The sequence below is a fragment of the Gobius niger genome, assembly GCF_951799975.1.
Source record: "Gobius niger genome assembly, chromosome: 23".
NCBI classification, from domain to species: domain Eukaryota; kingdom Metazoa; phylum Chordata; class Actinopteri; order Gobiiformes; family Gobiidae; genus Gobius; species Gobius niger.
The window spans coordinates 4,570,105-4,582,310 of NC_136874.1; the positions used below are offsets into that span (position 1 = coordinate 4,570,105).

The window sequence follows — 12,206 nt, forward strand, 5'->3', positions numbered from 1 at the left end:
AAATGAAGAACAACCACAGGTCTGAGATCCCCACCTCCGATCAGCATGGTGCATATGGAGAAGATCTTCTCCGAGTCCGTATTGGCCGACACGTTCCCGAAGCCCACGCTGGTCAGGCTGCTCAGGGCGAAGTACAGCGAGGTGACGTAGGAGCTCCGCACAGAGGGGCCTCCGCCCAGAGTCATCCCGGCCCCGAGAGCCTTCAGGCGGGTACGGTCCGGCGATGAGAGCCCTGAGGAGTTCCACTGGCTGCTGTTGGAGAGCGCTGCAGACAGAGCGGGCTGGGACACAACACAAGACACTTACTGCACTCAAAATGGAAATAAAATAAATAAAAAAGCAAAGTGGTGCTGGTCATCTTAAATATGAAGACAGATTTTAGCTGCTTTTCTCACTTCTGAGTCGGAGATGCCCAGCAGGGAGGAGAGCGGAGTCAGGAAGTACGGTGTCCCCAAGCGTTTGGCCAATTCGTGCAGCCATCCTGGAATAAACGAAACAACAAACATCTTAAGATGGATCAACAAGGGCGAATGTTGACCTTTTCGAGGCTAGCGTTCCGAGAACAGCGCCGTGAGGCCTGCTGGGTAATTATTTCAGTCGTCGTGTGCGTTTAGAAGCGCGCCACACCAGGCAGGGCACGGCGCACTTAAGGAAAACGTCAGCTTGTATTTGAGCGAGGGCCAATGACATGTCCGCCACTTGTCAACAGCGTTCTCCACACTTTGTCAGGGATTTTCTTCAAGAAGGAGAGAGAGAGTGAGAGGGTCCCTGAGTGCATTATTAGAGGCTTAAGCCAGACTCGGGAAAAGTTGCAACATCTTTCTGGTAATGTCTATAGTCACAACTTTATTCTGAAACATTTATATAGAGACAGAGGTCACTTCTCCAACAGTATAACATAACTTTGTACCCTAACAATTGTATTTGTTATGACTTCATAATACTGTTTTCTTCTTCTATGGCTTTATTTTTTGCTGGCCACGAGTGGGCAGGCAGACTTGACAAAAAATATGTTTCTTACCAAACAAAATGTGTTTTACAAAAAGAACCTCTTCAATGCTACATGCACACACATCTACATTTCAACCTGGATAGACTCAAACAGACAAAGATTAGGATTAGGAAGATGTTAGTTTTGGCGATCAGACCACGGCGGTAACATCGATGTAGCCTGTAGTTAGGGATGTCTTCCCCCGGAGCGAACGAACCATGAGTGCTGGGGCTTAAAAGCGGGACCGAGGTCGATGATTGGCTGCTATGGAGGTGCGGCTCTTACGCTGATGGCTGAGGTGGAGGTGTGGCCCTCTCGGAAGCGGTCATTGGCTGGAGGTATGTGATCCTGAAATTAGTCTCTCAGGTTGAATTAACGCCTAGGCTTCATAATGTCCCTCAATGAGACTACAATCGCCAGCTTTTCTACCTCCAACAGGTAATTTGCTTTACAGGTCAATTCACAATAAGTCAAGCTGGTACGTTTGTTACTTTTCCATAAAAGTAGTAAGTGCTGTTTAGTCCCCCATGATATGTTCAGACAAAAGCAGTTCAGACAAAATACAGACCAAAATGTGTAAATAAAAAAGGAAACTCAAAACAAAACCAGTTTCAACCCGCCACATGGTTCAGCCTGAGATTTTAACACCGCGCTCACACCAACAGCGGCGGAGGAGAAGCAAGTGGAGAGTGTCCATTCATTCCCTATGCTGCCTGGTGACCGGAAAGAAGCCACCGGAAATACACAGATACACATAGAGTTGAAATCAATCCATGGTTTGTATGTACATTAAATCAAATACTAATAATAATGAAAATAAATGAAAGTGCTGGGATAAACTCACTTTGTCACAATGCTAATATGAAAATTCCAATGACTTTGGCTTGAACATTATAGTAATGTGCTGAATTAGTGTCATATTGTGGAGATGTTAGGAGACAGGGGTTCACCAGACGACAACATCAATGGATCACAATGAGTCACGATCATAAGTTTCATTTTGCTGCTTAAAGAACTGTATTAAAGGGGCGAGATGCAAATTGGCCATTTTACACTCACCACTGCCACCTCAGGTCATACGTGTAACTGCACCTTCTATATTAAGCTCGTGCATGACAGCATTTCGGATCCGAAGTAAGTTTGAGTGACAGTTTTAAACTCCACATAGTCCCTTTAAGGTTTGAATTTGCTCCCATTCGAGCATAAAGATAAGTTTGATTATGTATCCCATGTATCATTATTCATATGTGTGATATAAAATGTACATATGGGGGGAAAACAAATACTAACATTGGTTTGTTTAAGTTGCATGAATAACAAAAGGTAGAGGTAGATTAAACATTAAACCAACAGTCGATTGTGTTCATCAGATCAGATTCAGTATGTAATCTGTATAGAGACTGAAGTAGCATCCAGATTATTGTTGATTACTGTTTCCAGAGCACATTATAATAATTTGCCGACAGAACAAATTTCTAGTCCAGTATTACAATGAGTTATATAAGCGGATGTTTATCCTAAAAAATATTGCTCACACACATCAGAAGCGCTTAGTGTTTCCATTCAATCCAATTCTTATTAGACTAAAATATACATAATTTAGCAATCCTCACAGCAGCTCTCTTGCTTTATACAGACTGTGTAAACAAGTCAAACATTTGAAGCGTTGGTTGAAATTTCCAGCAGATGTTTTTTTGTCCTTTTTTATATTTCGCTGCACTCACTCCGGTCCCAATCTGCCCTCCACAGTCACAGCTGTCCCCACTCTAACTACCCCAGGCTCTGTCAAAGCTTTATTATTACCACCACCACTGCTGCTGCTACTACTGTGTTTACTACTGCTGGCTCTGCTGCTACAACTGATCATTGGAGACGACAAGAGCTGCACTGACCCAGGTCCTCTGACAGTTACTGACCACTTCAGACGAGCAACAACAAAACATCCCCAACTCTCCGACAGAGAGCAGGCTTTATACACACAGCTAAGTCATATTTAGTGCACAAATGCAATATTTTTAATGCCACATTTGTAAAGACATGCTTTTTTTTCTTCTTTCGATTTGGCTATACATTCAATTGTGTTTTGATAATAGGGAAACTTTTTACATTTAGTTTTCTGTCATTTTATGTTTCCATACAAGGCGTTTTATGCATAGACTGCAAAATTAATAGACACTCCTCCCCGTTTGCCGTAATAACTACGTTCGAGGAGGAAATCACAGCGAATTTACAGACTCCCCCTACCTTGCTGTGACAGAGCATGTTCCTAAAAAGGGCATAAGGGCGGGATCTTCACTGTAGACTTGGCCATTGTGCCATTAGCGCTAATGCTAACGGCCTGTCCTGTTGTTGTTTTTTAACCTGAAAATATGATTTAATTTGTTGACATATTAGTTACAAAGAGGATTTGGGATTTCTTGTTTAGTTTTAAAATAAGCTGTGTATTAGTGGAACAATCTTTTTTTTTTCATTCAACACTCAATGTAATCAGGTTAAGAATTAGATATTAAAAAATCCTTCAGAAAAAACTTTAAAATATTAAGTCCAAGGCTGTGGAAGCTACTTATGTGGAGATATTGTCGCATGGAAAACAAATATCTTGAGAAAATGGCCCTTGAAATTACAATTTCCCAAATAAATCTAGGGAGAAACATTGAATCAGTGCAATAATTAAACAAGTTATTGTGAATATCAGTTATTTCTTTGTTTCAGGGTGAAGGTTTATATGTTAAGAGAACAAATTACCCCATAACCTGAAAATTTAAAGTGCAGTGTCTCCCCTTAATACTAATATTAACAGGCTGTTTTCAACACTACCACATCCCGGGAGCCATTTTGTTTGAAAAGCGTTGAACAAAAACTCCATCAAGTCGAATTTTTTCTCTCAATATTGAACTTCCAACCACTCAGAGCAGACCCCCAACTTGCACCCACTGCCACCACAGTAATCAATAGAAAGAATAATATTGATTGCGAAACGGCACCGTGCAGAGACGAGTCAAACGCGGCATGAGAAAAAGTGAAATGTGTTTTGTCCCTCCCCGCTTCCCGTCTGATCGCGCCTCACTTGCAACAAAAACAGGATGACGACTGGAGCGGCGCTAAACGCAGCGGGAGCGGAGGCACACAACCACAATTAGAGGTGTTTTCTCGGCAGAAAGGGACGCCACACGCTGCGAATACACAATAGAAAAGAGCTTATTGACGAGCACTATTTATCAGAAGTGCACAGATATGCGATTCCCGGGTCATTCCATTGATTTACGGCTAAATTAAGGCGCACGGCTCAGAATGACACAGAGATCGGCTGTATGCACTTTACCATAGAGCCTCATTTATTAGAAGGAACATCGTGAGAAGAGCCTTGATTTAGGATATTACTTCCCTTCCAGCACACTCACATGCACAATTATTCAAATATTATACAAATATGTTTTGTTTGCGGAGATGAAAGTAATACATTAAAGGGGCTAGATGCAAGTTCAGCATTTTATACTCACTACTGCCACCTCAGGTCTTATGCGTAACTGCAGCTTCTATATTAAGCTGGTGCATGACGGCACTTCAGACCCGAATTAACACCATTTTGAGTGACAGTGAAGGATTTTAGAGGCAGTTGTGGGGGGGACACATAATTTAAAAAATTTTAAACTCTGTATAGTCCCTTTAATGTCATTATCCATATAATGTCAAATTTACACAAACTGGTTGGCTCCTGATTAGTCCAATTGGAAATTAAAACATATGCATCTAGCTGAATTATTCTTTTTTGTTGCTTTTAACCACGTTAAAACAGTGTTTTCATACACGGTGTGAATGAAGAATCTTCCATAGCTTTTAGCGTGGGCAGAAGCTTGTTCATGCGAGCTGTTTGGCTGTTTAGTTTTTGGAGCCAGCTCTATTATTTAGAAGATGGCGAAAATAAAAATGGAAAGTGGACAATGTTGCCCATGTTAAAGGGGCTAGATGCAAGTTTGTGATTTTATACTCTCTACTGCCACCTCAGGTCTTATGCGAAACTGCATCTTCTATATTAAGCTCGTGCATGACGGCACTTCGGACCCGAATTAACACCATTTTGAGTGACATTGCAGGATTTTAGAGGCAGTTGTGATGAACAATTCTGAGCTCATTCTATACATTAGGACATGGCTGGAACATGTAGGGGGAGGAAAATGCATAATTAACATTTTTAAACTCTGTATAGTCCCTTTAAGACAAGCAAGTGTTGAATATTGACGTTTAAAAAGGGTAAAAAGGTTTCAATCAAAACAGCATAAGAGCCAGGAACTTCTGGAGTCATTTACTTAAGGCTTCAGGAAGCAGTGGGCCGCAATTAGTCCATTCTTCATTTACAGTCTATGGTTGTTCTCAAAGGGAAAAACATACCTGGAGTATTTTGCTTCATTCAAACGGTTTAGAGAATTCCTTTTCACTTTGGTTGTTTCTTCTTCACCAGCTTAAGCGCCATCGGTTGGTCTACATGGCGTACAGTAGAAAAACAGTATATATAACCGAAGTTTGAACCCACCTATGTCCCAGGAGGCAGTGATCTCGCTGCGTCCGATGAAGTACCACACGCAGGCCATCCAGTGAGCGAGGAGCGCGAAGGTGGACATGAGCAGGGTCAGCACCACCGCGCTGTACTGGGAGTAACGGTCCAGCTTCTGCAGCAGGCGCAACAGACGCAACAGGCGCACCGTTTTCAGCAAGTGCACCCCGAAATTCTGCCAGGGCAAAGGCACAGATTACAATTTAGATGTTTAACCAATGAAAAACATCCATATGAATCATCAGCACACATTTTCTAATTACATATGAAACAAATAGGGGGATGCAGTGACAGACTTTATCCATATCATTGGTAAATAAATGATGGCGCCTGCTCTTCAATGCTAATCAAGCATGCTGCCTTCATCGATTCTTTGCCCTATGGTGCATTAAGCTAGCTGTGGTCTGCTAATTGAACTACGCCATTGGCCTAATTGATAAACTGTAGTCAGAGATTTTAATTTAGAGAGTGATAGAACTCCTCCAACTCCCCACTTTTGTATCTATGGCACTACTTGTTATATTTCTTAATCGTACATAAATATAATACTGCAAGTAAAGGTGAATGTGTAAAGCACTGACCACACTGATGTTGAAAGCATAGAGCAGGTCAAAGGGCAGGGCCGCGATGAGGTCAACGAACAACCAGGAAGTGACGTAGTGGATGCAGATGGAGCGGGCGTCGTACACAACCTGCCCGGAGGTGCTCACGAAGGTCGTCCGGAAATTCAACACGATATCTGTGAGGAGAGAAGGTTATTCAGTCCAGGTCTGTGAAAAAACTATGAAGAGGTTAGAAAATAAAACACAACCAGCTGATAATCATGTAACTCACACCATCGGCTATAAATACTTTGTGTCTGGTTCATGAACAGGGAGTGGAGTCATTCCAGATTGAAATAGACATTATGCCAGGAAGGAAAACTAATTTAAATAATTGATTAGGCAAAATAAAAGCAATTAACTCTCAGGGTAAATTTTAATTATGCAAATGAAGTCAGTCAACTCGTGGTCAGTTTGTCTGCAGGCATCATCACGGGAGAGAGAGCTCAGTCCCAGCTGCTTTGGACCTGAAATCAGTGTTGTCTCTGGCAGCCATTATAGTTTAGGTCTCTTGGATGAAAATGCTTTTTGTTTTATTCACATTTTAGTCATTTTTACATGTGATAGTTTTAGTCACGCTTTAGTCAGACGAAAACACAAAAGGTTGTAGTCAAGTTTTAGTCAGTTTCATTATAAAAAGTAATAATTCATTTCGATAAGTCCCAGTGACATCCGGCGCTCAGTGTCACGTGAACCAGGTGTGTTAAAGGGGCTAGATGCAAGTTGGCCATTTTATATTTGTAGGGCAGGGGTAGGCAAGTTTTCTTAACGGAGGGCCAATTTTTTTCATTGTAAAATGACCGAGGGCCAAAGCACTACACTGGAAAAAAATACCATCTTAAATGAGATAAATGACTTAAAATTGCTTGAATAAAGGTTATTTATGCTGAATTTGAGTCTGTTTGGACTAATCTAGGATAAAGATACAAATGCTAATTCCAATGGAACAAGCATGAAATCGACTTTGAAATCAGACAAATTAACTTTTACTTTTAAAAAGATTTGTTTTTCACTTGAAATTATACAATATAATCTGAGCTAAGAGAATAATGACTTGTTCCATTGGTGAGAGGATGTTTTATCTGATCTAAGACCAGACCAAATCTACTCAAACTTTAGATTGGATCTCTTAATTCAAGTAGGTTTCTGTCATTTCTTCTACAATTATTTTTTGTTTTGTTTTGATAATGACCTAATTGGGTGCATTGACAGTATTTCTTCCATTTTTTAACCTCAAAAATGTTAAATTACCTTCTGATTTGTGTCATAATGTTTCTCAAAATCACCTTGAGGGCCAGAGGTTCTGTGCTAGAGGGCCGGATTTGGCCCCCGGGCCTGACGTTGCCTACCCCTGATGTAGGGGGAGGAAAACACATAATTTTAACATTTTTAAACATATAGTCCCTTTAACCCTAGCGGTCTGACGAACCACTTTCTCCCATTTTTGTCACGTCTCGTCTCATTAACACAAACATCTCGTCACGTTTTAGTCCCCAAAGACCTATTTTGCTGCTGCTACTCCTATGATTTCAATGAATGTCCAATTTATTACCGATAATGAAGAGGATCTCCACCAGGATGTCGCTGACGGTGGGCGGGTTGCGAGCGGACGCCGCCCCGTCGTCTCGGATCTCCACGGCAGTGAAGCAGACGTTGTAGGGGACGGTTATGGCCACGTAGAAAGTGGCCAGGAGTATCAGCCAGTCCCAGCCGGCCTTGAACGCTCCGTAATGTAAGAGGATGAACCGGGACCTCTGAATGTCCGCCACTTTGTACTCCGGGATCGGGTTTGCGTTAGCGGTGAGGACGCTCTGTGAAAGAAAGTATAGGAAAACTTCAATGTTGTCAATAGGAACAGGTTTAAAAACAGCAGCACCATTTACGACGTGTCCTTTAAGTGTAATGTAAAGCAATTATACACTTGTCTAGACACTGAACCTATTTTACATAATAACACTGTAATGGAAATACCCACCACTGTGAGCAGCAAATGCTACTGAATATAGAATATAGAAGATAAAGCACATTAATATGAGGGGGCTGTCATGTTTTCATTTGAGTCAGCTCCCTTCATGCTGCGATTATACTCAAACTGTCAATTTGCACTGCATTGAATTGTTTATCATAATACAGCCAATCATAATACAAGCCCCTTTCAAACAGCTGTACATTTCCATTAAAATGAAGATATTGCATCACTTATATATTATAAAAACTATAATTTGCCGACATATTGTGAAGACCTTCTTTGAATTACTACATGATCATCTCCTGGAAATAAATAGCTTTTCTGTGGATTTCAGAACACTTGCTAAATTAATATTCAAATCACTGCATGTTGAAAGGCAGCCGATCTGTTGTAGCAAACTTTGAAGAGGAAAGTTGAGAGAAGAAGATATATCTAAGAAGTTAAGAGAAAGTAGACAGGATATCAAAGAAGTACATGGATGCATTGGTAGTCACGGCGATGGCTTGCTCTTTGCTTTGACATGAATTATTGCCACAGATAAGAAAAATCTCTATTGTGATCAAAAGCCCAAACAAAGGCGCTGAAGTTTGAGAGGTGAGCTGATGTGAATACAAACGTCTTACCGCTCACGAGAATGATCACTGAGACTAAGCCATACTCTGGAACAAACAGAGCTAATTTTAACACATTATTTTGTTTAGTTTTAGTCCTTATCTTTGATGAAAAAGTACTATGGAACTTTTAATGTAAAAAAAAAAAAGTTCACATTAAAGCAGAACTAGGCAGAACCTTTCCGTAGTCCCTCTGGAAGTAATACAAGTGTTAATGGGATGATTTGGGGGTCTTTCATCTCCCCCGGTGTCTCTGGCCAGAGAACCACACTTGCAGCTTTCCCTGCTCCGGGTCGGAAACCCCAATACACACTAATGGAATCACGAAGAAGCTAACAGGCTAACGGGCAAAGCTAACTGTGGGCTAGCGCCACTTAAACAGTATTTACAGCCAAGTTTGAGTGAAAAAATGTATCTCCATTGTGTAATTGGATTTACAATATCCCTCTGTCCCTTTGCCTTTTCTGTCAGCGTAGTATTTAAAAAAAAACTTAACATGCAGTGGCGATCATGGCCTCTAGGAGCATGAGTTACTTAGTTCTGCTTTAATACGTATTTGACCTTTCAGTGACCCAGCAGCTGTATGTGTGTTTGTTTAGCGCTTTTACTTTCCAACCCGGTGGCCTGTAGGACGCTCCAGGATCAATTGTTTTTTAGGTTTTCACTGCTGATTGAACCGTATCCATCCTCTTTACATAAAGAGTTGCATAGTGCATCTTTAATTGCATTTACTGTGTATGGCTTGGAGGTCACGAAGTTAAACGATATGAGGCTCTTCCAAACGGTGTCACTGTATGTTTTTTATGATTTTAGTTCCTTCTTTCAATTTTTACATTGTTTTTAATAACAATATCAAGAGATTTTAGTCATAGTTTTAGTCTTATTAACTACTTTTAATTTTGTTTTAGTCTAGTAACTATTAAAGGTGCATTATGCAGCTTTTTATGTGGAAGAAAACGCTAATATTTGTGCACATTTGACCTCGTAGTGAACCAGCGGTTGTATGAGTGGTCAGGATAGCACCTTTACTTTCCATCACAGTGGTCTCGAGGACGCTCCAGGATCAATGTTCACTGCTGACGGACCCTCCCACCAGAAAACCTACAAAACAATTGATGCTGGATCGTTTTAAAGCCAACCATAATCGAAAGTAAAGGCGCCATACTGACCACTCATACACCCGCTGGGTCACTACAAGGTCAACTACAACAGCAACTACTTTTGCCCAAGAACACAGGTGCAAACTTCTCGCCAGGTCGCTCAAGAGGACCGGGTACTGCAGAACTACAACTCCATACAAGGTGAATCTCTCACATTGTTGATCTTGAGCTTGCTCTTGCTCTTGTCCTGTTTCTGGAGGTGTCCCGAGAGCTGGTAGAGGACGGCCCGACTGCGGCGCCTCTCCAGGCTGAAGCCCGAGGGACGACTGACGCGGTGGATCTGAAGACCTGTCTCCTCATCTGCAGAAATAAAGGTAAGACAGGTTTAAACCACTGGTAAAATAGCCTCTGTTAACTTGTAGGATGTTATCAATCAATCAATCAATCAATCAATCTTTATTTATAGAGCGCTTTTCATACACAGGTGCATCACAAAGTGCTTTGACATTTAAAAAAGACATTAAAAACATTATCGTCCGTCAAACCCTCCCAATATATACAGTTATCACAATACACACACACACCTACACCCCTTACCCTTTACTCTACACTCATGCTCACACACAGAATCAAAATCAAATTATGGTCTAGCTGGATAAAAATGGCCAGACGCTAAAGGACTTACGCTAAATGTCCCAATAAAAATGAGTCACAAAGGTCTCCAATCTAATTTAAACCAGGTAGAAAGTGTCTGTTTCTCTGAGTAACAACTACAGTCGAGCCTGATATCTATAAACCCGTTTCATAAAACTGATTTAGTGCCGCAGCTGCCGGGTCTGTGTCTGTCATTTCAGGTGAATTACAGTAAAATAAAATCTTCTTTCTCTCCGCGGAATTGGACTCACCGATCTCAGCTTCATTGCTGTGGTCGAGTCTCTTATTTTCGGTGATGTCCTTATGAGAGACCAGGAACAGCACCACCTCGCTCTTCTCATTCTTTATGGGAACGATATCCAGGAGGCACCAGAACTTACAGCCTGCAATAAGAGAGGAGTGGGGTGAGTATTCAAATCTACAGGGATCCTACATTTCTATTGATATACCACATAAACCGTGAGTATAGGGATGGGCAATTTGGCTGTATGGAGTTATTATGTTCGTCCAGGGATATATTTTATCATCGTACCAAATATTTTAAAATACCGTCGACTAACCCAGTCCTTTCAACGGTCAGCCTAGACTATTTTTAGACTTTGTAAACAGTTTTTAGCTAATGTTTGTCTACAAAAGTGCTCCTAAAATAGCAGATTTCTATAATAAAATTAAAGTAATAACAAAAAAACTCTACACTGCCAGTTAGAGGAGATTAACGCTATCAGCATCTTTTGAGAGCTGTTGTCAATGTGAAGTCAACCGGTAAATCCCCTGTATTATGTGACAAAGCCTATCAAGGAGTTTACCCATTGTCAATTACACCTGCTTTCGTACACACCTACGGAAACAAGACAGTGTAGAATTAATGATAAAGAAGTGCGTCTCTGGAAAAAGAAATGAAAAATTATAGTATTGCTCATAATTTTTTGGCTTTCTGTTCAAATTTATGTTCTTTCTACTTTCTGTCATTGAACAGGAAACACACACACACATTCAAAAAACACACAAAAGTCTCACCGCTCTTTTTGTAGAGTATAATCTCCGTCTTGAACTCTTTCCGTTCGTCCAGCGCCTTTTGCATCTGCGCTGTCTGACTCTCGTTGGTCTCGCTGCCGTAGAGAAAGTGGCACATGCAGCGTTTCTGCATCAACTCTCCCCGAGCGAAACCCGTCAGCTCACAGAACCCGTCCGAGCAGTAGACGATGGGGTACAGCGACGGAACCTGCGCGTTCCCCAGCACAAAGTTGCTGTCTGGAGAGGGAAGGAAAGACACGAAAAGGCATTAAGTTATTTTTGGTTCAAACTTGCTTAAGTGTAGTTCAGTTTCCTTTTCTTGTCTGTGTCTTATTCTAAGACCTGCAAATAGTCCTTATTTAGGTCTAGTGCAGGGTTATTAGAGTGATAAAGATTGGTCAAGACAGAAATCGAAAAGCAAAGTCCAGCAGAGAGTCCTACATCAAAGACAGTGCTAGCTTTTGTCAAAATACAGTTTGACAGTTAACTCATAAAAACTTAAAAATAGATATTCAATCACTTGCTTTTTGGCTTTGATGCCAGAAATCCAAGAGCAATTGACATGGGAGGCACTGACAGCAAAAATAGACCAATCAAACTAGATTATGTTGGTATTTATCACGTCAAAAAACAAACAAACACAGCGACCCCTTGTGGTTCTACACTGACGAGATTGAAAAGAGCAGAAGGTATTAGCATCTACAGGTAAACTT

At 41.1% G+C, this 12,206-nt stretch overlaps 1 protein-coding gene across 1 annotated transcript in view; it reads right to left on the reverse strand.

Annotated features, from left to right (window-relative positions):
• LOC306982230 (voltage-gated delayed rectifier potassium channel KCNH8-like) overlaps positions 1 to 12,206 on the reverse strand; it is a 44,839-nt gene that overhangs the window by 28,782 nt on the left and 3,851 nt on the right. The window contains exons 2-9 of the mRNA XM_079582093.1: positions 11,497 to 11,730; positions 10,731 to 10,862; positions 10,040 to 10,185; positions 7,698 to 7,956; positions 6,125 to 6,282; positions 5,523 to 5,718; positions 396 to 481; positions 35 to 281 (exon numbers count right to left, since the gene is read on the reverse strand). Of these exons, the coding sequence (XP_079438219.1) occupies positions 35 to 281; positions 396 to 481; positions 5,523 to 5,718; positions 6,125 to 6,282; positions 7,698 to 7,956; positions 10,040 to 10,185; positions 10,731 to 10,862; positions 11,497 to 11,730 (1,458 nt within the window). The remainder of the gene's footprint in view (positions 1 to 34; positions 282 to 395; positions 482 to 5,522; positions 5,719 to 6,124; positions 6,283 to 7,697; positions 7,957 to 10,039; positions 10,186 to 10,730; positions 10,863 to 11,496; positions 11,731 to 12,206) is intronic.